This window comes from Ornithorhynchus anatinus, chromosome X5 (assembly GCF_004115215.2).
Source record: "Ornithorhynchus anatinus isolate Pmale09 chromosome X5, mOrnAna1.pri.v4, whole genome shotgun sequence".
In the NCBI taxonomy this organism is placed as follows: Eukaryota; Metazoa; Chordata; class Mammalia; order Monotremata; family Ornithorhynchidae; genus Ornithorhynchus; species Ornithorhynchus anatinus.
In genome coordinates, this window is record NC_041753.1 from 3324394 (window position 1) to 3346692 (window position 22299).

General features: G+C 62.1%; 2 protein-coding genes across 3 annotated transcripts; both read left to right on the plus strand.

Moving 5' to 3' along the window:
* The first annotated feature begins 93 nt into the window (after positions 1–93).
* NCSTN (nicastrin) lies at positions 94–10356 on the plus strand. Of its 2 annotated transcripts, none has more exons than XM_029055997.2 (17): positions 94–210; positions 2109–2213; positions 2761–2884; positions 3215–3336; positions 3444–3589; positions 4221–4371; positions 4716–4825; positions 4930–5082; positions 5226–5330; positions 5424–5498; positions 5831–6003; positions 7844–7946; positions 8042–8137; positions 8505–8592; positions 8689–8831; positions 9247–9453; positions 9905–10356. In XM_029055997.2, exons 1-17 carry the CDS (start codon positions 114–116, stop codon positions 10025–10027), a joined length of 2121 nt encoding a protein of 706 aa, XP_028911830.1. In that variant the 5' UTR covers positions 94–113; the 3' UTR covers positions 10028–10356. The 2 variants fall into 2 exon arrangements, with proteins under 2 accessions (XP_028911830.1, XP_028911831.1); XM_029055998.2 differs by having other exon boundaries at positions 4719–4825.
* A 9890-nt stretch (positions 10357–20246) lies between these two features.
* NHLH1 (nescient helix-loop-helix 1) lies at positions 20247–20600 on the plus strand. Its single transcript, XM_029055495.1, has one exon. The coding sequence runs from the start codon at positions 20247–20249 to the stop codon at positions 20598–20600; it is 354 nt and encodes a 117-aa protein (XP_028911328.1).
* The last annotated feature ends 1699 nt before the right edge of the window (positions 20601–22299 follow it).

Below are 22299 nucleotides of genomic sequence, written 5' to 3' on the forward strand. Positions count from 1 at the left end.
ACCGAGACGGCGGCCTCGAGCCTAGAGCGGCGCCTCCCGCCCCTGCTCCCCCCGCCCGTGGAGGACCGGGGGGGCGGGGCCCGAGGGGAGGCGGAAGCGGCGGCTGCGGCAAGATGGCGGCGGCTGAGGCGGCCCGCCCGGGGACCCCGCAGCGAGCCCCGCTCCTCCTCCTAATCCTCCTCCTCCTCCTCTTTCTCCTCCTGCTGGCAGGTGAGGCCCGGGAAACCGGAGCTGGGTGCGGGAAGCCTGCCCTCCCTCGTCCAAGCCCGTTTTTTCCTCGGACTCGTCCTCCCCGTCGTCAGCCCGCATCTCCCCCAGCGCTTACAACGGCGCTCCGCACACACTAGGCGCTTAGCACATACCACCGTCAACATTACGATGGCATTTCTTAAGCGCCTTCGAGGTGCCAAGCACATCTGTGCTTGGGGGGGATGCAAGGTGGTGAGGTGGTGTGTCCCCCTCCCCCCCGTGGGGCTCACCGTCTGCATCCCCATTTTGCAGATGAGGTCACTGAGGCCCGGAGAAGTGAAGTGAGTCGCCCACAGGCCCCCAGCTGACGAGTGGCGGAGCCGGGATTCGAACCCACCACCTCTGACGCCCAAGCCCGGGCGCTTTCCACTGAGTCGTAATAATGACTAGGTGCCAAGCACTGTTCTAAGCGCTGGGGGAGATCCAGGGTCATCAGGTTGTCCCGTGTGAGGCTCACAGTTCATCCCCCTTTTTTACAGAGGAGGGAACTGAGGCCCAGAGAAGTGAAGTGACTTGCCCACAGTCACCCAGCTGACGAGTGGCGGAGTCGGGATTCGAACCCATGACCTCTGACTCCCAAGCCTGTCCTCTTTCCACTGAGCCACCCATTTATTGAGCGCTTAGTGTATGCACCGTTTCGGTGCCGGGGCCTCCCCCCACCCACCCACCGTGGGAGAACCGGACCCCCGGTTCTCGTCTGCCGAGTGACCTTGGGTGAGTCACTTCCCTTCTCTGGGCCTCAGTTCCCTCATCTGCACAATGGGGATTGAGATCGGGAGCAACCTGATGAGCTCGGACCCACCCCAGCCCTTAGGACAGTGCTTGGCACATGGCGCTCGACCGTGAGCCCGTTGTTGGGGAGGGATTGTCCCTGTTGCCGAATTGTACTTTCCAAGCGCTTGATACAGTGCTCTGCGCACAGTAAGCACTCAATAAATACGATTGATTGAATGAATAAGAATTGTGATCGATTAGTTAATCTCCCGGGGAGTGGGGGTGAAGGGGCTACAGCCCCTCTTCCACCCTGGGCGGGATGTGGGGCGATGGGGGAGCCCCCCACCCCAAAACACAGTCCGGTACCTGCGAGACACACACACACACAGTCCCTGGGACTCAGAGGACCTGAGTTCCAGCTCAGGCTCCGCCACTTTCCTGCTGTGTGACCTTGGGCAAGTCGATTCACTGCTCTGTGCCTCAGTCTTCTCGTCTTTATAATGGCGGGGGGGGGGGTTAAGCAGCCATCCTCCCTCCCCGCTGGACTGTGAGCTCCACGAAGAGCAGGGATGGGCCCGACCTGATCCCCCTGGGTCTGCCCCAGGCCCCGTTAGAGTGCTTGACACGTAGTTAAGAGCTTGGAGGGCGCCCAGTCGGTCCCTGTTGTTAGACTAGGATTTCAATCAACCGCCTTTATCTCCTACTTGTTGGAGAGGAGCTGGGGGGGGGGGGGGGGGGGCAGTGGCTCAGGACCAGTCTGGACCGAGCAAGGCCTAGAGTCAGAATGGAGGGTGTTTTGGGGTTGGGTGGAGGGGCCTAGGAGTGAACCCTCCAGTCCGTCCTCCGGGCCGAACTGGGGAACTTGTGGTTTGGACGCCTCCTTGATGGATTGAGTGCCGGGATCTCATGATTCTGGTCAGCAGGGTGGGCCTCGGGTCAACACCCCTCCCCCGACCATCATCAAGGAGAAAGGAAGAGGGCCCGGAGAGGTCCGGCAACTTGCCCCAGGACACACAGCATGCCCGCCGCTAAGAGCCGCCCGGCACCAGGGCTTCCCCGTGCCCTTCCCAAGCTGAGGCCGGGTCTGTTGGTGGTGGGGGAGGATGGGGGGGCTTTCTGATGTGCCCTTTCCCCCTCCTCTACAGGCTCATCCCAGGCAAACTCGGTGGAAAGGAAGATCTACATTCCCCTGAACCGGACGGCCCCCTGCGTCCGGCTCCTCAATGCCACCCATCAGATCGGCTGCCAGTGTGAGTGCCCTCCGGGGACCCCTCTTGGGTGCCCGCAGTTCAGATGGGATGCAGTCCCGGGGACGCCCGCCTCCAAATATCCCTGGGTTTTAGGGGGCCGATTGGAGCCGGGTTAGCGAGGGCGGTTGGGTCTGGTCCCCCTTGACGGCTGAGCCCCCCACCTCGCTTGGTGCCGGGGTCCCTGGGGAGCTGAACGAAGGGGTGTCGGCAGCCCTGCCCTCCCCGCACAACCCCACCGTCTCCCCTCGTGTCCAGGGGGAGGGGGCGGGTCAGAGTCGGGGTCTGCGGGGGGAGGAGTGGGGAGGGATGCAGGAAGGGGGGTTAGAGAGGGCAGGGAGAGCTGGAGGGTGAGGGGAGCATCAGACTGGACCCCGGCCTCATCCTGTGGACCGTGCCCTGTCCAGTGGGGACTGGTGCGGTGAGAGCCCCCAGGGAGGGGGACGGGGGGGACGGCCCCCGGGATCAGAGAGGGAGAGGGGCGGAAAGAGGTTGCACAGCAGGGCGGGCAGCTGAGCAAGTCGCGCCCCGGGGGGTGTCCGACCGGCAGCGTCTCTGAGCGGGGACACCGGAGTGATCCACGTGCTGGAGAAGGAGCAGGACCTGCAGTGGGTCTTGGCCGACGGACCCCACCCCCCGTACATGGTGCTGCTCGACGGCGACCTCTTCACCAGGTAATCGGAGGGGGCGGGAGGGCCTCCCCTCCAGGTAACTGGCTGTAGAGGAGATGGGCTGGATGGGCGGGGGGGCGGTTCTTTTCCAGGTAGCCGGGGAGGGGGCCGGGGCAGGCCGGATAGGAGGAGCTGTTCTCCGGGTAATTGGGGAAGGGGCTGGGGCAGGCTGGATGGAGGGAGCTCTTCTCCAGGGAACTGGGGAGGGGGCTAAGGCAGACTGGAAAGGGAACTGTTTTACAGGTAATTGTTGGAGAGCTGGTGACCTGGGGGTCGGGGGGCCTGGGAGGCTGGAGGAGCCCCCACCCACCTCCAATCCCTCTCCCTTCCCAGGCCGCTCCTGGAGAAGCTAAAGGCGGCATCTTCGCGCGTGTCCGGCCTGGCCGTGGCCCTGGCCCAGCCCCGCCCCGCCGCAGGCTTCTCCCCCGGACTCCCCTGCCCCAACGATGGCTTCGGTGAGGCCTCCCCGGTGCCCCCCACGGGGGTCCGCCGCGGACCCGCGCCCCCTCCCCGGTGCCCCCCGCCGGGGTCCGCCGCTGATCTCCTGCCCCGGCGCCCACAGGCGTCTACTCCGGCTCCTACGGGCCTCAGTTTGCCCACTGCAACGGGACGGTGTGGAACCCGCTGGGCAGCGGCCTGGCCTATGAGGACTTCTCCTTCCCCATCTTCCTGCTCCAGGACCATAACGAGACGCAGCTCATCAAGGAGGTAGCTGCCCCGCCCTCCGGCCCACCCCGACTCCCCAAGACCCCCTAGCCGTCCACCCCGTCCCCCAACCTCCCCCAGATCCTACAGCCTCGGCCCTCCCTGACCCCTGGCCTCCCCTCGCCCTTGCTCCCTCGGCCCACCTGGATTCTCGACCTCCCCCGCCTCGCTTGGTCTTGGGCCTCCCCCTGCTCTGCCCGGCCCCCCCGGCTTCCCAGGGCTTCCCCGGTGGGGGTCCCAGGGGTCTCCTCCTTCCACGGGGTGCCGGTTCGGGCGCCCGTCCCGGACGAGGCGTCAACTGCCCGCGTGGGACTCTTGTGTCCGAGCGGGAAGGAGGTGCTCGACCCCCGCCACCTCACCACCCATCCCAGCTCTCCAGGACCCCCAAGGCTCCCGTCCCCGCCCCTCCCCAAGTCCCAGAGTAATGGGGCCTGGCCCGTTGCCCCCCCCAGCCCTGTCCCGCCCCCACTCTCACCCTCCCCCCGACTCAGGCCCCCGCCTCCTTCCCTTGGCTTTCCCACAGCGTTACCGAGTGTATGATGTGGGGAAGTGGGGGTCGGCCCCGGCCCCTGCTCCCCCGGCCCCGCCCCTCCCTGGTCCGGTCTCCCCCTGACTCCCCGTGGCTTCCCCGCAGTGTTACCGGGCCCACAACATCGGGGAGAACGGGTCGGCCCCGGTGTTCCCGCTGTGCGCCATGCAGCTCTCGGCGCACATGCACGCCGTCACCAGCACCGTCACCTGCATGCGACGCTCCGCCGCCCAGACCACCTTCAGCATCAACCCAGGTACCCCCGCACCGACCCTGCCCACCCCAACCCGCTCCTTCTGCCGCCGTCAGCGTTTACCCAGGTCCTCCCCCACGTACCCTTCGCCCCCACTCCGGTCCCCAGCTCATCACCCCCATCTCCCACCCAGACCGCCTTCGGGGTTAATCCACACAGCACCCACCCACTCGCAATACCGACCCCACACCCGCCGCCGACCTGCCTCCCAGACCACCGTCCGTGGGGGGCGTCAGCGGGGGCGTCCCCAAGAGGCTGGCCGAGGGGACTCCTGGGGTCACGACCGGACCCCCCGCTCCCCTCAGCCCCCCGGCTTTCACGTGACACCCCTCTCCCCCCCGCACCAGAAGTCGTGTGCGACCCCCTGACCGACTACAACGTGTGGAGCTCCCTCCAGCCCATCAACGGCTCCGGCCGTCTGGACCCCGGGAAGAGAGTGGTCATCGCAGCCACCCGGGTGCGTGTCCGGCCGCGGGTGGGGGGAAGCACGGGGGCCGGGGGCGGGGGGGCGGCGCGGGAACCTCCAAGGGCCGGCCCCCCTGACCCTCTTCCGCCCCGCAGCTGGACAGCCACTCTTTCTTCTGGAACGTGGCCCCCGGGGCCGAGGGGTCCGCCGCCTCCTTCGTCACCCAGCTGGCGGCGGCCGAGGCCCTGAGCCGGGCACCGGACGCCCCCACGCTGCCCAGGAACGTCTTGTTCGTCTTCTTCCAGGGGGTGAGCGCTCCGGGTCCCCCGCCCCGCTCTGGGAGGCCCCCGGGGGCTCGGGGCCGGTGGCTCCAGTCCGGCCCTGCCGACTCACGCCCTCTCCCCTTCCCCCGGTTCGGTCCATCGGGCGTCGGCCCCGCTTCCGGCCGCAGGAGACGTTCGATTACATCGGCAGCTCCCGCCTGGTGTACGACATGGAGCGAGGGAAGTTCCCCGTGGCCCTGGACAACATCCACAGCCTGGTGGAGCTGGGCCAGGTCAGCCTCCCGGCCCCCCACCTCTCCCGTCCACCTCCCTCTCCGGCGCTGCCCCCCCATCCTTTGACGGCCGCCCCCTCCCCTTCCCCGCAGGTAGCCCTGAGGAACTCCACGCTGTGGATGCACACGGACCCCGTGTCCCAGAGAAACGACTCCGTGCGGGACCAGGTACCGCAGTCCCGCCTTCCCGCCCACCACCGGGCGTCCCCCGTCCCAACTGGGATCCCGCCGCCACTCTTCCCCCCCGGGAAGCTGGATCTAGAGCGGCCCTCCCCACCCCCGCCGGCCCCGTGGGTCCTCCATCCCTCTCAGGATCCCCTCCCGGCCCGCACCCGGGAAGCCGGATCCGGAGCGGGCTGCCGACAGTGAGGGTCCCGCGGCTCCCCGCCCTCCCTCCCACCACCCTGTGTGGCCGGCGTCCCCCCTCGGGATCCCGGCCCGTGGACCGGGAATCCGGGTCCGGGGCGGGCGTCAGTGAGGGTCCGGCGACCCCTCCGCAGGTGCAACAGATCCTCTCGGCCCTGCGGAGCAGCGGCGCCACCGTCCCCAACGTCAGCCTGGAGGAGCCCGGACGCACGCAGCCCCTGCCGCCCTCCTCCCTGCAGCGCTTCCTCCGCGCCCGCAACGTCTCCGGCGTCGTCCTCGCCGACCATCAGGCCGCCTTCCGCAACCAGTAACCCTGGGGAGGGGTCGGGGGTCGGGGGTCGGGGGTCGAGGGGGGACAGGCCCCCCCCAGCCCAGCTGTCTGAGGGGCCACCTTCCTTCCCGCCAGCCTCCAGCAGAGGGCAGCATCCCCCACGGCTCCCCAAGGGGCCGCGTTGCCGCCAGCCACCGGCAGAGGGCAGTATGCCCGCCCCACCGACACCTTATTAATAATAATAATAATAATAATAACAATAATGGTGGTAGTTGTTAAGCGCTTACTATGTGCAGAGCACTCTTCTAAGCGCTGGGGAGGATACAAGTGATCAGGTTGTCCCACGTGGGGCTCACAATCTTAATCCCCATTTTACAGATGAGGTAACTGAGGCCCAGAGAAGTGAAGTGACTTGCTCACAGCTGACGAGTGGCGGAGCCGGGATTCGAACCCATGACCTCTGACTCCCAAGCCCGGCCTCTTTCCACTGAGCCACGCTGCTTCTAATGTCGGTATTTGTTAAGCGCCCACTACGTGCCGACCACTGTTGTAAGCGCTGGGGTAGATACCGGGTAATGACGTTGGCCCACGTGGAGCTCACAGTCTTAATCCCCGTTTTACAGATGAGGGAGCCGAGGCACAGACAAGTGAAGTGACTTACCCAAAGTCGCTCAGGCGACAAGAGGCCGAGCCGGGATTAGAACCCACGACCTCTGGCTCCCCAACCCGTGCTCTTGCCATCGAGCCATGCTGCTTCTCACTTGTGAAGTTCGTACTGTCTGCTAGGCACTGTACTGAGTGCTGGAGTAATAATAATAATAATTGTGATATTTGCTAAGCACTTACTATGTACTAAGCACTGCCCTAAGCACTGGGGTACATACGAGGTAATCAGGTTGTCCCACACGGGGCTCACAGTCTTAATCCCCATTTGACAGATGAGGTAACTGAGGCACAGAGAAGTTAAGCGGCTTGCCGGAAGTCACACAGCAGACAAGTGGCAGAGGCGGGGTAGATGACAGCATGAGAAGCAGGATGGCTTCGTGGCAAGAGCACGGGCTTGGGAGTCAGAGGTTGTGGGTTCTAATCCCGGCTCTGCCATACATCAGCTCTGTGACTTTGGGCAAGTCACTTGACTTCTCTGTGCCTCAGTTCCCTCATCTGCGAAAGGGGGATTAAGACTGTGAGCCCCACCTTGTATCTACCCCAGCGCTTAGCACAGTGCTTGGCACCTAGTAAGCGCTTAACAAATTGGGTCATTATTATACAGGACAATCAGACCGGATAGAGGCCCCATCTCTCATAAGGGGCTCCTAGTCTAGGGGAGAGGGAGAACAGGAATCGAATCCCCATTTTACAGAGGAGGAAGCTGAGGTCTAGAGAAGTAGTGACTGAGGCACTTGTGATGTCAGCCTTACTGAGTGTCAGCCTCTGTACTAAGCGCTGGGGTAGACGCAAGGCAGTCGGATCGGATGGAGTCCCCGTCTTAGACGGGGCTCACGGTCTACAGGGTAGGGAGACCGGGTATCGAGTCCACATTTTGCAGATGAGAAAACTGAGGCGTAGAGAAGCGAAGGGACTTGTCCAAGGTCTCCCGGCAGGCAAGTGGCAGAGCGGGCGTTAGGACGCAGTTTCTCTGACTCCCGGGTCTGCTTCCCTTTCTGCTAGGCCAAGAGGCCACGTTTCCACTAGCCAAAAGCAGAGGGGAGCGTGCCCCACCTCCCGCCCCCAACATAGACCAGGTCCCTCAGGGGATACGCTCCCAGAAGCCACCAGTAGAGCAGCATTCCGACTCCCCACGGGAATCCAGAGGTCCGAGGGAGGGGGTTGGGGGACCTTGGCCCTTCCCCCTCAAACTGCCCCCACTACCCCCTAGGTACTACCAGAGCATCTACGACACCCCCGAAAACATCGGCCTGCAGTATCCCCCCAGCCTGACCCCCGAGGAGGCTTTGAACCACGTGACCGAGACGGCCAAGGTGCGAGGTGGGGGAGGAGCCGTGTGGTGGACCCCAGGGTGAGGGCGGGCCGGAGGACCCCACCTCTCCGGTCTCTCTCCCCACCCCAACCCCAGAGTCTGGCGGATGTGGCCACCCTGCTGGGACGGACCCTATACCGGCTGGCCGGAGGCGAGAAGCACGACGACACCATCCAAGCCGATCCTCTCACTGTGAGTGCATCCTCTCGGGGGGGGCACGTGTGTCTGTGTGCGACCGGGCGGGTGCACGTCCCTTCGTCCGTCCATCTCACTTTCTGCCCCTCCCCTTCCCCCGGCCAGGAAGCAGCGTGGCAAAATGGCTAGAGCCCGGGCCTGGGAGTCACGGTCATGGGTTCTGACCCCAGCACGGCCACCCTGAGCGAGTCCTTTCACTTCCCCGGGCCTCGGTTCCCTCTTCTGTAAAATGGGGATTGAAACCGTGAGGCCCACAAGGGACGGGGACCGTGTCCAACTCGATTTGCCTGTTTCCCCCCCAGCGCTCAGCACAGCGCCTGACACATGGCAAGGGCTCAACAGATACTCTCGTTGTTATTATTAGGTGACTCGCCTCCTGTATGGGTTCCTGATCCAAGCCAATAATTCCTGGTTCCGGTCCGTGATGCGGCCGGACCTGCAGGGCTACCTGGGTACGGGGCGGGGAGCGGGGCGAGGAGGGGGGAAGGGCGGGCCGGCGGCCACCCTGCCGCCATTAACCGGGCTTCCGGCCCTGTGGGTCGCGGCAGGCGGGGGTCCGCTGCAGCACTACATCGCCGTCAACAGCCCGGTCAACACCACCTACGTGGTCCAGCACATCCTGGCCAACCTGACGGGCGCCGTCCTCAACCGCACCCGCGACCAGTGCCACGGCACCGGGACCGACAAGGACGTGAGCCGGCGGGCAGCGGGACTCGGCGGTGGGGCAGGGGGAGGAGGAGGGCGGGCCGGCGAGCGGAGCAGAAGCAGCCCGGCGTAGAGCCCGGGCCCGAGAGTCAGAAGGACCCGAGTTCTCAACCCAGCTCCGCCACTCGTGTGTCGTCTGGCCTGGGGCAAGTCGCTTCGCTTCTCTGGCCCTCGCTTACCTCATCGGGAAAACGGGGATTGAGACTGTGAGCCCCACGTGGGACAGGGACGACGCCCAACCCGATTGGCTTGTGTCCACTCCGGCGCTTAGTCCGGTGCCTGGAACGTAGTAGGCGCTTAACAAATACCACAGCTGTTGTTATCAGGGAGGGGGCAGGCCCGCGAGGAGGGCGGTCCGGTCCTCTCCCCGTGCCACCCGTCACTGTGGCTTATCCCCACAGCTGTTCGAGTTCGCGTGGGTGCAGGGCCCCGAGGGACCGTCGGGCCGGGAGCCCCTCTGCGTCCGCTCCACGGTGCGCCTGTCCAAGGCCGTGTCCCCCGCCTTCGAGCTGCAGCACTGGGCCTCCGCGGACTACTCCACCTGGACAGAGAGCCGCTGGAAGGACATCCGGGCCCGCATCTTCCTCGTGGCCGGACGCGACCTCGAGGTGGGGGCCGGGAGCTAGGAACCCTGGACTGGGGAGGAAGCTGGAAGTGGGGGCCAGGAGCCTTGGGTTTGGGGGAAGCTCATGGTGGGGACCAGGAATCCGTGCAGATGAGAGTCCAGAGAGGTCGGAGGGGCATCGGGGGGAGTGGTTGAGAGGAGGAAGACGGGCCCTGGAGGTGTGGGAGGCCACAGGAGTCTGAGGCAGGAGGGAGGCGACCTGCCCTAGGACGTAAGCGGGTGGGTTTTGGTGGAGATGGGTGGGTGGGTGTTAATAGAGGGGGCGGTTGGACTTCGATCCGGCCATCCCTCTGCCCCCAGCCCCGAAGCTCCCGGGGTTGGGTTCCCGGGGGCCGGGGGGAGGGTGACGATCCGGGACGCCAGGCTGGGAGCGGACCGAGCGGCTTCCCCCCACCCGTCGGTCCACGGGAGGCCCGACGTGTCTCCACCCGCAGATCACGACGCTGGTGGTGGGCATCGTCATCCTGGCGCTCTCCCTGGCCACCACCTACTTCATCAACGCCAAAGCCGACGTCCTCTTCACCAGCCCCCGCGAGCCGGGTGTCGTGTCCTACTGAGCGGGGGCCGGGGGGACCCCCGGGGGACCCCCCGCTAGGCTCGCTAACCCACCCCTGGGTCAACACTGGAATCTCCCGCTGCCGGACAGCCCGCCCGGCAGACCCCCGGCCGCCTCCGGAGCCGGGAGGGCGGGGGCCTGCCTGGGTCCCGTGAAGCGAGGGGGGCACAGGCTGGGGTCCCCGGCTGCTGTGGGGAGGCCCCGGGAGGTGTGGAGATGGGGGGGGATCCTGGGTTGGGAATTGTGAGTTCAGCTGTAATTTCTATTTTCTGTTGGTTTTGTACATATATAAATAATCGGTTCCATTAAACGGGTTCCCCCCTCCCCATTGCGGCCCTGCCTCCTCCTTCCCTCCCTCAAGTCGAGGGGCAGGGGGATGAGGGGGGCGGTCGAAGAGGGAGCCGGGAGTCGGTCCCATCCTCCTCCTCCCCCCACTCCCACCACCACCAAGCCTCCTGGCGCCCAAATGCCCCCCGCCCGACTCAGGCTGGTCCCGGGGCCCGGGGAAGACAGGGTCGGGTATTTGGGGGTGGGAAGCGCGAGGCTTAGGGAGCAGTGGGTCCCCGTGCAGACCGAGGCGGGGAGGAGGGGCGCCCGGCTGCCGCTAGCGCCCCGCCCCTCCACCCCCACCCCCGTGGCTGGCACGGGCCCCGGGCACAGCTGCCGCCGCCGCTGCTGTTGTCTGGGACTCTCCCGCACCTCTCGCCGCCAGCGGGGTCCCGGCGGGGTCCCGGCGGGCAGAGTGAGGAGCCCCCTCCTCACCACCGTGTCGCTGGCAGGGAGAGCAGCGAGGAGGGGATGGGGGGCGGGCAGCCCCGCCGCAGGAAGGGGCGGGGGGCTTTGACGGCGCACAGGAGCTCCCTCCCCATCCCCGACCTCAAGCCGAGGTCATCTGGTCCATCCCTCTGCCTCTGGTCAGGGCAGCCCTTTTACCAGCCCAAAGTGGGCGAGGCAGCGGGAGCGTCTCTAGTCTTGAATTCCAGTCTTCTGGGGAGCGATCTCACCTTCCGGCCTCCTCCGCACCTCAGCTTCTGGCGCGGCGGGAGGGTGAGGGGGAAGGGCACGGGGGCCCCAGGCCAGGCTGGGGGAGCGGGTGAGTCCTCAAGCCTCACTGGGCCCAGCGTCTCCGGTGATATTATTCTCCCTGCAGGCTGGGGCATGGGGGTTCCAGGGGCCTTTCCCCACGTGCCGGCCGAAGGGGGACCTGAGGCTGAGGTGTCGTGGAGGGGCCTCGGAGACGTCCCCGTCCCGTCCCAGGGGGACCCCCGGGCTCCGGACCGCGGCTGGGGGGAGGGGCCGTGGTGGGGGAAACTGAGGCAGATGGGGGCGGGGGAGGGGTCCGGATGTGGCCTGAGGGGGGGGGTGGGGGGGAGCGGGCGCAGAGCCGGTGACAGATGGATGGACACAAAGACCGGGGCTGCCGGGGGAGACAGATGGAAGGGGGAGGGGGGGTCGGAGGGTGGGAGGGGGCGCCCGCCGTAATGAGATTGGAGCCCGGGGCCGAGTCTGGGGAGGGGCTGCCTGCCCGGGGACACAAAGGAGGAAGGGGGTGGGCGATGGTGGCGGGCGGGGGGGGCGTGGAGGGCCACACCGGTGACAGATTGGACCGGACGGGGGCCCTGCGGGGAGATGGCCTGTGGACGTCGTCACCTGTCCTTCCCCCTGCAGCAACGCCCCGGCCTGGAGCCGCACGGACGGACGGACCCGGGGAGGCTGATGACCAGGCACACACGGACACGGGCGCGCTGAGAGCCGGGCACACGCATACACACGTGCACGCACGTCGAGAACCAGGCGCACACATCCCCACGTGCGCACACGTCGAGAACCAGGCACACGCAGACAGGTACAGGGACACTGAGAACCAGGTACACACATAACACACACGGACAATGACACAGACCCACAGAGACGGGCCCAGAGAGACCGAAAAGCAGGCCGCGGACGGGGGGGACAGAACCAGGCACACACAGACACAGGGGCACACAAACGGGGACGCCGAGATCGAGGCACACACAGACACGGAGACACAAACGGGGGACGCTGAGATCCAGGCACACATAGACACGGGGGGGACGCAAACAGGGGGACACAGATCCAGGCACACGCAGACTCAGACATGCCAGCGGGGACACCGAGAAGAGGGCAGAAGGGATACAGAGAAGTGGGCATACACAGAGCAGGGACATAGAAGGAGGGGGCCTCAGGGAGTAGGACAGAGTCGTCTGGGGGGGGTCGCAGACGCCCCCCGCCCCCCCCCCCCAACCCCCACCCGGCTGTGGGGTCTCCCGGGCCCTGGGCAATTACGCGTCCCGCTCCTGCCAACCCCGCTCTGCTGGCTCTGCCGGGCTGGCTCCGCCGGCTCTTTCTGCCAGCGCCCCGGCCCATCCCCGCCTCCCTCAACCCACCCCCACCCACCACGGTACTGCTCCCCTGGCCCGCCCCCACCTCCCCGAAACCGCCCCTCCCCCCACTGCTCCCCTGGGGGACTCTCTGCCTCCCTCGGCTCCATCTCTCTGTCTCTCCCTGAGTGTCTCTCCCTCCATCTCTGCCTCCCCTTGATTCTCCGTCTCTCTCTGTGGATCGATCTCTCCCTGGTTGTCTCCCTCCCTCCGTCTGTCTCTGTCTCTCTGCAGGAGTCTCCCCTCTGAGTGGATCTCCCTCGGCGAGCATCTGTCTCTGTCTCTCTCCAAGTCTCTCCCCTGCCGGAGTCTCTCCCCTGAGTCTCCCCAGGGTGGGTCTGCTGGGGGGGCGAGGGGCGGGGCAGAGGTCTGTCCGGGAAGGGGGTGGGGGGCGGGGAGAATCGAGCTGACCTTCGGCCGCGCTGGTCACCCATCAATGGGCGACTCTTTGCCCCGTCACCCTTCTCTCCGCCTCCGTGCCCCTACCCTTCCCCTCTCCCCCCCACCCCAGGGACCCCAGACCCTCCTTCTCCCCGTGCCCGGGCCCTGTCGCTCCCCCCAGGAACCCCAGACCCTCTTCTCTCCGTGCCCCGGCCCTGCCCCTCTCCCCCCACCCCGGGGGAAGATGATGGTATTTGTTAAGCGCTTACTATGTGCCAAGCACTATTCTAAACGCGGTGGTAGATACCAGTTAATCAGATTGTCCCACGTGGGGCTCAGTCTTCACCCCCCTTTTACAGATGAGGTAACTGAAGCACAGAGAAGTGAAGCGACTTGTCCAAAGTCACACAGCTGATCAGTGGGGAGCGGAATTAGAACCCATGACCTCTGACTCCCAAGCCCGGGCTCTTTCCACTAAGCCACGCTGTTTCTCTTCTCCCCGCGCCCCGGCCCTGTCCCTCCCCCCAGGGACCCCAGACCCTCCTCCTCCCCAGGCCACAGCCCAGCCCCCCTAGGGACCTCAGACCCTCTTATCCCCGTACCTCGGCCCTGTCCCTCCTCCCCCAGGGACACCAGCCCCTCCTCCACCCCATGCCCCGGCCCCGCCCCCCAGGGACCCCAGACCCTCCTCCTTCCCCATGCCACAGCCCAGTCCCCTTAGGGACCCTAGACCCTCCTCCCCATGCCCCGGCCCCGCCCCCCTAGGGACCCCAGACCCCCCTTCTCCCCGTGCCTCGGCCCTGCCCCTCCCTCCAGGGACGCCAGACCCTCTTCTCCCCGTGCCTCGTCCCTGTCCCTCCTCCCCCAGGGACCCCAGCCCCTCCTCTTCCCCATGTCCCGGCCCCGCCCCCCCCGGGACCCCAGACCCTCCTCTTCCCCAAGCTCCGGCCCAGCAGGGACCCCCAGCCCCTCTTCGTCCCCGTGCCCCGGGCCTGCCCTTCCTCCCCCAAAGACCCCAGCCCCTCTCCGTCCCCGGGATCCAGGCGTCCGAGCCCGGAGGAGGGGGCGGGGGTGTCTGGAGGGGGTCCCGAGGCCAGCTGCCCCCTCCCTCCCCCGGGGGGCCGTGGGGAGAGGGAGGGGGCGGGAGGGGACACGGCGACCTCGCCTTCTGTCAGACCCCCCGCCCCCCGGCTCCATTTCTCCCTTATGAAATATGGATGGCGAACAGATGTCCCCCCCCCACCCCCCAACCCCCCGCCCCGGCGGCGAGGGCGAGGAAATAAATAGCGGAGTCGGGGCCCGGACCCCCCTCCCCTTTCTCCCTCCCCCCCTTGGGGGACCCCCCCCCCCACGACCAATGGTAGCCAGTCCTGGCTACTTAATATTACTGAGGGGGGTCGGGGGGCGGGCCCGGGCCCGTATATAGGGCTGGGCGGCCCGGCTCCCGGGTGGGCGCCTGCCGGGCGTGGGTGAGGGGGGGTCCCCGCGCTGGGGAGACGATCCGGAGCCCCCCGCCCCCGCCCCCGCCGCCAAACACTGTGAGGGCGGGGAGCTCGGGGGAGACCCCCGGGGGAGGGGGCGGCCCACAGCGAGCCCGACACTCAGGTAAACGCCCCGGGGGGGCGGGGGGCGGGGAGGGGGTCCTCGCCAGGGTCTCCCACTCTCTCCGGGGGTCCGGAGCTGTGTGTGTCCGGGTAAGGCTCTGGGGTCTCTGGGCCCACCTTTCGGGCTCTCTTCTCGATGTCCGGGGTCAGCTCTTTCTGTCTCTACTCTCTGCAATCCCGTCTCTCTCCCCGTCTCTGTCTCGCTGTGCGTCTGGGGTTTCTATTCGTCTCCCACTGTCTCTCTCAGCTTTCTCTCTGGGTCTCTGTCTCTCTGGATCGCTGTTTCTCTCTCTTACACCATCTCTCCGTTTCGTTCTCTCTCACTCTCTCTTTCTCTGTCTCTCTCTTTACATCTCTCCCTCTCTGTCTCTTACACCATCTCTTTTTCGTTCTCTCTGTTTCTCTGCATCTCTCCCTCTCTGGCTCTCTGTTTCTGTCTCTTACACCATCTCTCCGTTTCGTTCTCTCTCACTCTCTCACGCTCTCACTCTTTCTGTCTCTCTCTTTGCATCTCTCCCTCTCTGTCTCTCTCACCATCTCTTTTTCGTTCTCTCTGTTTCTCTGCATCTCTCTCTCTCTCTGTCTCTCTTTTTCTGTCTCTTGCACCATCTCTTTTTCGCCTCTCTGTTTCACTGCATCTCTCCCTCTCTTATCTCTCTTTTTCTGTGTCTTACACCATCTCTGGTTCGTTCTCTCTCACTCTCTCTCTCTTTCTCTGTCTCTCTCTTTGCATCTCTCCCTCTCTGTCTCTCTGTTTCTGTCTCTTGTACCTCTCTGTTTCGTTCTTTCTCTCTAACTCTGGATTTCTCTCTGCGTCTCTCCCTCTCTGTCTCTCTGGATCGCCGTTTCTGTCTCTTACACCATCTCTCTGTTTCGTTCTCACTCTCTCACTCTGTTTCTCTCTGTGTGTCTCTCCCTCTCTGTCGGTTTCTGTCTCTCAAACCATCTCTGTTTCGTTTTCTCTCATTCTTATTCCGTTTCTCTCTCTGCGTCTTTCCCTCCCTGTCTCTGTTTCTGTCTCTTACAACATTTCTCTGTTTCGTTTTCTCTCACTTTCTCTCTTACTCTATTTCTCGCTCTGTAACTCTCCCTCTCTGTCTCTCGGTATCGCTGTTTCTGTCTCTTTATACCACCTCTGTTTCTATCTCACTCTCACTCTTACTCTGTTTCTGTCTGCGTCTCTGTCTCTCTTTTTCTGTCTCTCACACCATCTCTCTGTTTCGTTCTCTGTTTCTCTCTGCGTCTCTCCCTCCTTGACTCTATTTCTGTCTCTTACAACATTTCTCTGTTTCGTTCTTTCTTACTCTCTCACTTTCTTTCTCTCTCTGTATCTCTCCCTCTCTGTTTCTCTGGATCGCTGTCTGTCTCTTTACACCATCTCTGCTTCTCTGTCACTGTCTCTCTTACTCTGTTTCTCTCTGTCTCTCCCTCTCTGTCTCTCTGTTTCGGTCTCTTACACCATCTCTCTGTTTCTTTCTCTCTTACTCTATTTCTCTCTGTGTTTCTCCCTCTCTGTCTCTTTTTCTGTCTCTTACACTATCTGTTTCTTTCTCACTCTCTTACTGTTTCTCTGCACCTCTCCCTCTCTGAATCGCTGTTTCTGTCTCTTACACCATTTCTGTTTCGTTCCTCTCTCATTCTCTTACTCTGTTTCTCTTTCTGTGTCTCTCCCGCTCAGTCTTACTATATCTCTATTTCTGTCTCTTACACCATCTCTGTTTCTAGTCATCTCTCACTGTCTCTCTTACTCTCTCTGGTTTTCTGTCTCACTGTATCTCTGTTTCTCGTTGTTTCTCACCACCTCTCTTATCCTGTCTCGCTGTTTGTCTCTCTGCCTCCCTCTGTGTCTGTCTTTTTCTGCCTCTCTTTCACCACTCTATTTCTCTCTCTGTCTTTCTTACCCTGTCTCCTTCTCTCTCTGTCACCCTCTGTCTCACTGTGTCAATTTCTGTCTCTCATGCCATCTCTGTTCCTCTCTGTGTCTCTCCCTCTCTGTCTCCCTGCGCTTCTGTTTCTACCTCTCACTCCATCTCCCTGTTATTATCTCTCTCTGACTCTCTCACTCCGTTTTCCTTACTCTGTTTCTCTGAGTTTCTTTTTCTCCCTGCATCCACCTCACTATTCCTCGGTTTCTTTCTCTCTCACTCCATCTCCGTGTTCTTATTTCTCTCTGACTCTCTCTCACCCCATCTCTCTCTGTCTCTCTGGGTTTCTGTTTCTTCCCGTCTCTGCCGCATTGTGTCTCTATTTCTGTCCTTGTCTCACTCCGTCTCTGTGTTCTTACTTGTGTCTGTCTCTGACTGTCTCACCCCCTCTCCCTTACTCTGCCTCTCCGAGTTTCTGTTTCTCCCTGTCTCTGTTTCACCGTGTTTCTCTTTCTTTCTTTCTCTATCTCCCTCTCCTCCTTCTGTACCCCTCTTTCTCCCCTCCTCCCTCTGTCTTTTAGTATCTCTATTCCTCTTTCTCTGTCCCTCCCTCTGCCTCTCCCTCTCTCCCCACCGCCTTTCTCTATCTCTCCTCCCCGACCACCCGCCCCAGGATTTCCCCCGGAGTTTTAAGGTTTTTCTGTACAACCCCCACAAACACCCCAGGACATCTGCTAAAATTAGTCAGTCATTCTGTCGTATGTATTGAACACTTACTGTGCGCAGAGCGGTGTACTCATTCGATTCAATCGTATTTATTGAGCGCTTGGAAAGTAGAATTCAGCAATAAAGAGAGACAGTCCCTGCCCACTCTACTAGGCACTTGGGTGCTTACAATATAACAATATCACTAATCCGTTCCCTGTCCACAACGAGCTTACAGTCTAGAGAGGGAGAGACATATGTTATATAAATAAATTAATGTACGGATAAGTCCACAGTGCTGTGGAACTGGGAAGGGGGATGAATAAAGGGAGCAAATCAGGGGGACGCAGAGACATAATGAACTGTGACCTCCTTGTGGGCAGGGACTCTGTCTACTACCAATTCTGCTGTATTAGACTCTCCCAAGTGCCCAATACAGTGCTCTGCCCAGTGTGAGCGCTCAATACATACCACTGATTGACAGATAGTCAACTCCTGCTCTCCCCCGTCTCTCCTTCTCTCCGTGAATCTCTGTTTCTCCCTCCCTACACGACAAGCTGCCTGTCTCTCTTTGTCGTTGTATCTCTCGGTCTCTTTCTGCCTCTAACCCTCTAAACTGGGAGCTCGTATCTACCGGCTCTTTTCTATTGAACTCTCCCAGCGCTTAGTACAGTGCTCCCCACCCAGTAAGCGTTCAATGAATAGTTTGGATTGATTGTTGCTCTCTCTCAGGGATTCCTGCCGGTCTCTCTCCATCTTTCTGTGTCTCTCTCTGTCTTTCTCCAGCTCGCTGTCTCCGTCTCTCCCTGTCCGCCTGTCTCTCTCCCGGATTCTTCCTGTCTCTGTTTCTGGCTCTCCCCCTCAAATCCCTGCTGTCTCCCTTTCCCCTTGAGAGGGCTTACCCTGGGCAGAGCACTGTACTAAGCGCTTGGGAGAGTCTAATACCGCGGGACTAGGACAGGATGGGGCTGGTGGGAGGGAGGGAGGGAGATTTAAGGTGATGGGATTTCGGGGGCTGGGGAGGAGGCTCTGAAGTTCAGGAAAGAGGTGAGACCGAGAGGAGTCCGGGTCGGGGGGAAACGACACCCAATTCAATCCCGGCCCTCCTTCCCCACTCTCTCTTTTAGTACCCCAGATTTCACCCTAACCCTCAACTTCATTCATTCATTCAATCGCATTTATTGAGCGCTTACTATGTGCACAGCACTGGACTAAGCGCTTGGAAAGTACACTTCAGCAACAAATAGGGACGATTCTTGCCCACAACGGGCTCACAGTCTAGAAGGGGGGAGACAGACATCAAAACAAATAAACAGGCGTCAATATAAACATATAGAAATATAGATAATAATAATTATGGTTTTTGTTAAGCGCTTACTATGTGCCAAGCACTGTTTTAAGCGCTGAGGTAGTTACAAGTCAATCAGGTTGTCCCACGTGGGGCTCAATCTTAATCCCCATTTTCAGATGAGATAAATGAGGCACAGAGAAGTTAAGTAGCTATATACACATCAAAACAAGTAGCAAGGTGTCAACTTGGTCCCCTCAACCCTCTCCGGCTCTGGCAATCGGGAGGGGGGGGTAGGAACCCCCCGACTTATAAGCTTGGAGGACGTTCTTCGATCAATCGGTCAATCAATCAATCAATCGGTCAATTTATTGAGAGCTGACTGTGTCCAGAACCCTATTCAAAGCGCTACGGCGACTACAGCACAATAGAGTTGGCAGATACGTTCCCAGCCCATAGCGAGCTTAGAGTCTAGAGGCTTTGAGTTCATCAACCAATCGTATTTGTTGAGCACTTACTACGTGCAGAGCACTGTACTAAGCGCTTGGGAGAGGACAGTGTAGCAGAGTTGGTAGACACGTTCCCTGCCCGCAAGGAGTTTAACAGCCGACTTTGGGTATCTCTACTCATCCCTCCTCTTTCTCCCCCGTTCCGGCCCCGATCTGGTCGAGGGTGGGGGTTAAGGGGCAGCTGAATCTAGGGGCCTCCAATCCCCTCCATCTCTCTCCATCTCTGCCTCTCCGTCCGTAGTCTCTGTCTATCTCTGCCTCTCCACGTCTGTATTCTCTGTCCAGCTGTCTCTTCATCCGTAATCTCTGCCTGTCTCTGTCTCTCCATGTCCGTAGTCTCTGTCCAGCCCTGTCTCTCCGTGTCCAGGTCTGTCTCTCCATCTGGAGTCTCTGTCCATCTCTGTCTCTCCACGTCTGTAGTCTCTGTCCAGCTCTATCTCTCCGAGGCCGTAGTTTCTTCTCATCTCTGTCTCTCTGTCTCTGTAGTCTCCGCTCTGTCTCTCCGTGTCCATCTGTCTCTCCGTATCTGTATTCTCCGACCAACTATATCTCTCTGAAACCTCTGTTCATCTCTGTCTCTCTATCTCTGTTGTCTCTGTCCAGCTCTGTCTCTTTCTATCTCCGTCTATCACGGTCTCTCTCTATGGGGATCTCTATCTTTGTATTTTTCTCTCTCTTCATCTTTGAAGTCTCTGTCCACCTTCGCTCTGCATCTCTCGGTTTCTGTCTCTGTTCGCATCTCCATCTGTTTCTGCCCATCTCTCCGGTGGCAATAGCGGTCATAATAGTAATATTATTTGTTCTCCTTGAGAAGCAGCGTGGCTTAGGCAGAGGTCGTGGGTTCTAAACCCGGCTCGCCACTTGTCAGCTGCGTGACTCTGGGCGAGTCGCTTCGCTTCCCTGGGCCTCGGTCACCTCCTCTGTCAAATGGGGATGAAGCCTGTGACCCCCACGTGGGTCAACCTGATGACTTGATATCTCTCCCAGCGCTTAGACCATAGTAAGGGCTTGACAAATACCACCGTTATCATTATTATTATTATTCTTATCAGCCGTGTGTCTGCCAATTCTAATACAGTGTCCTCTTCCAAGCGCTCTGCACATTGTAAGCGCTCAACAATTACCACTGCTGGATCGACCGTGTATTAAGCACGCACCGGGGGTGGGGATGTGTGTGTGGGGGGATGTCCAGGTGGCAATTAGACACGGGGGTCTCGGAGGGGGGGGGGAGGGGAGGGCCCCGTGTCTCTGTCCGTCTCTCATCTCTCTCTCCCTCCCTTTCTCTGTCCCATCTGTCTCTCCGGGCCGCCGTCGGTCCATCTGTTTCCCCGTGGGTCCCTTGGGGTCCCCCCCTCCCCCCCGCGCTGTGTCTCTCTCCTCCAGGCCCCCCGCGGAGGAGGATCGGGCCGTCTTCCCGAGGGACCCCCGCCCTCCGACCCCCCCCCCCCTCCGACCCGGGCCGGGCCATGATGCTGAACTCGGAGCCCCCCCCGAGCCGGTGGGAAGCGGAGTCCGGCTCGGGCGAGCGCGGGGGCGGCCAGGCCCGGGTCCCCGGGCCCGCGGGGGGCGAGGCGGCCCGCCGGGACCCGCAGCCGGCCCTCAGCCGGGAGGAGCGGCGCCGCCGCCGCCGGGCCACGGCCAAGTACCGCACGGCCCACGCCACGCGCGAACGCATCCGCGTGGAGGCCTTCAACCTGGCCTTCGCCGACCTGCGCCGCCTCCTGCCCACCCTCCCGCCCGACAAGAAGCTCTCCAAGATCGAGATCCTGCGCCTCGCCATCTGCTACATCTCCTACCTGAACCACGTGCTGGACGTCTGACGCGACCCCCCTCCCCCGCCCCTCCCGCCCCGGGGACCCGGGGACCCTCCCCTCCCTCCCCCGACACACGCACACACACCCACCCCCAGCTCCGGACCCCCACCCCCGTTAACTCTGGGCAGGCTAGACTCTCGGGCGCTTACTATGTGCCAAGCACTGCTCTGAGCGCGGGGGGAGACGCCGGGTCCTCGGGTCGCGGTCACAGTCACAGCCCCCATTTGACCGGGATGGTCGCGGCCGAAGTCACACAGCTGAGAAGCGGCGACCGGCCGGATTAGAACCCACGACCTCCGACTCCCGAGTCCGGGCTCTTGCCGCGGAGCCACTGAGTCCCCTGCTCGTGTCCGTCCATCCTCATCTGCCCACCTCCGGCCCCCACCCCCGCCCTCGGCCCTCCAACCCCGGCGGTAGGAACTGCAGTAAGAGGGATGGAGGTTAGAGACGGAGGAGAACTTCCCGGTCTCCAAACGGGGAGGGATTGGGGGGGGGGGGGCTGGGGGGGGGGCGTGGGGAGGAGTCTGGGGCTTCTCTTTCCTGGGGAGATCTCTCAGCCCCCACTCCATCTGGTGGGGGCGCGCGGCGGGGGCGCCGCCTGGGGGCAGGGGGATGGACGAGATGATGATGGCATTCGTTAAGCGCTTACTATGTGCCAAGCACTGTTCTGAGCCCTGGGGTAGATACAAGCTCAGCGGGGCCGACGCAGTCTCTGTCCCACTCGGGGCTCACCGTCTTGATCCCCGTTTTACAGATGAGGGCCAGAGGAAGTGAAATGACTGACCCAAGGTCACACAGCAGACACGTGGCGGAGACGGGATTAGAACCCAGGTCCCTCTGATTCCCAGACCCGGGCTCTAGCCGGAAGGCTACGAAGGTCGGGGATCGAGCCAGCTTGGAGGCGAGAGCTAGGGCGGCCCCCTCCCTCGCAGGGTCCCCAAAGCCCCCCTCTCCTCCCCCCAGGCCCAGGCCATCTGCCCCTCTTCCCCTCCCCTCCGCACTTGCCGTCCCCCTGTCGATGGCGCAGCCGCGCCCCCTGGCGGACGGAGGCGGGGAGCGGGATCCCGGGCTGCTCAACCGCGCCCCCTGGCGGCCGGAGGCGGGAAGCGGGATCTCGGGCCGCGCAGCCGCAGAGGCCGGAACCCGGGACTTGGACGCGCGCTCGGAGACAGAACTCAGGCTCCGGGGAAAGAGGAAGAGAGACAGAAAGAACCCAGGCTGCGGGAGCGTGCTGCAGGCGCAGAAGCTGGAGCGGGGGAAGGACAGTGGTCCCGAGATCGAGGAAGCAGAGTCCGCCTCTCCCCTCCTCCCACCCCCCGGACCTGGTGTCCCCCTGTCCCTACCCGTGTTGGTTCCCCAAGGATATTTATTTATTTATCTATTTATTTATTTAATTTATTTATTGATTTAATTTATTTGATTATTTATTTATTTATTTATTTATTTATTTATTTATTTATTTATAAACGTCACGACTCATGGCCGTGTGTTTCTATGTGTGCACTCCCCGCCTCCTCTAATCATAATAATAATTGGGGCATTTGTTGGGCTCTTACTCTGTGCCAGGCACTGTACCAAGCGCTGGGATGGATATAAAGAAATCGGGTTGGATCCAGTCCCTGCCCTGTCTCACAGCCTCAATCCCCATTTTATGGATGAGGATACTGAGGCCCAGAGATGTTGTGACTTGGCCTAAATGAAAAAA

Bases quoted from the DNA above. Each gene is read 5' to 3' on its own strand.
- NCSTN (XM_029055997.2), top strand. From the start codon at position 114: ATGGCGGCGGCTGAGGCGGCCCGCCCGGGGACCCCGCAGCGAGCCCCG. The intron at 4,826-4,929 runs GTGCGTGTCCGG...TCCGCCCCGCAG, and splicing joins TGGTCATCGCAGCCACCCGG to CTGGACAGCCACTCTTTCTT. The intron at 8,593-8,688 runs GTACGGGGCGGG...GGGTCGCGGCAG, and splicing joins GGACCTGCAGGGCTACCTGG to GCGGGGGTCCGCTGCAGCAC.
- NHLH1 (XM_029055495.1), top strand. From the start codon at position 20,247: ATGATGCTGAACTCGGAGCCCCCCCCGAGCCGGTGGGAAGCGGAGTCC.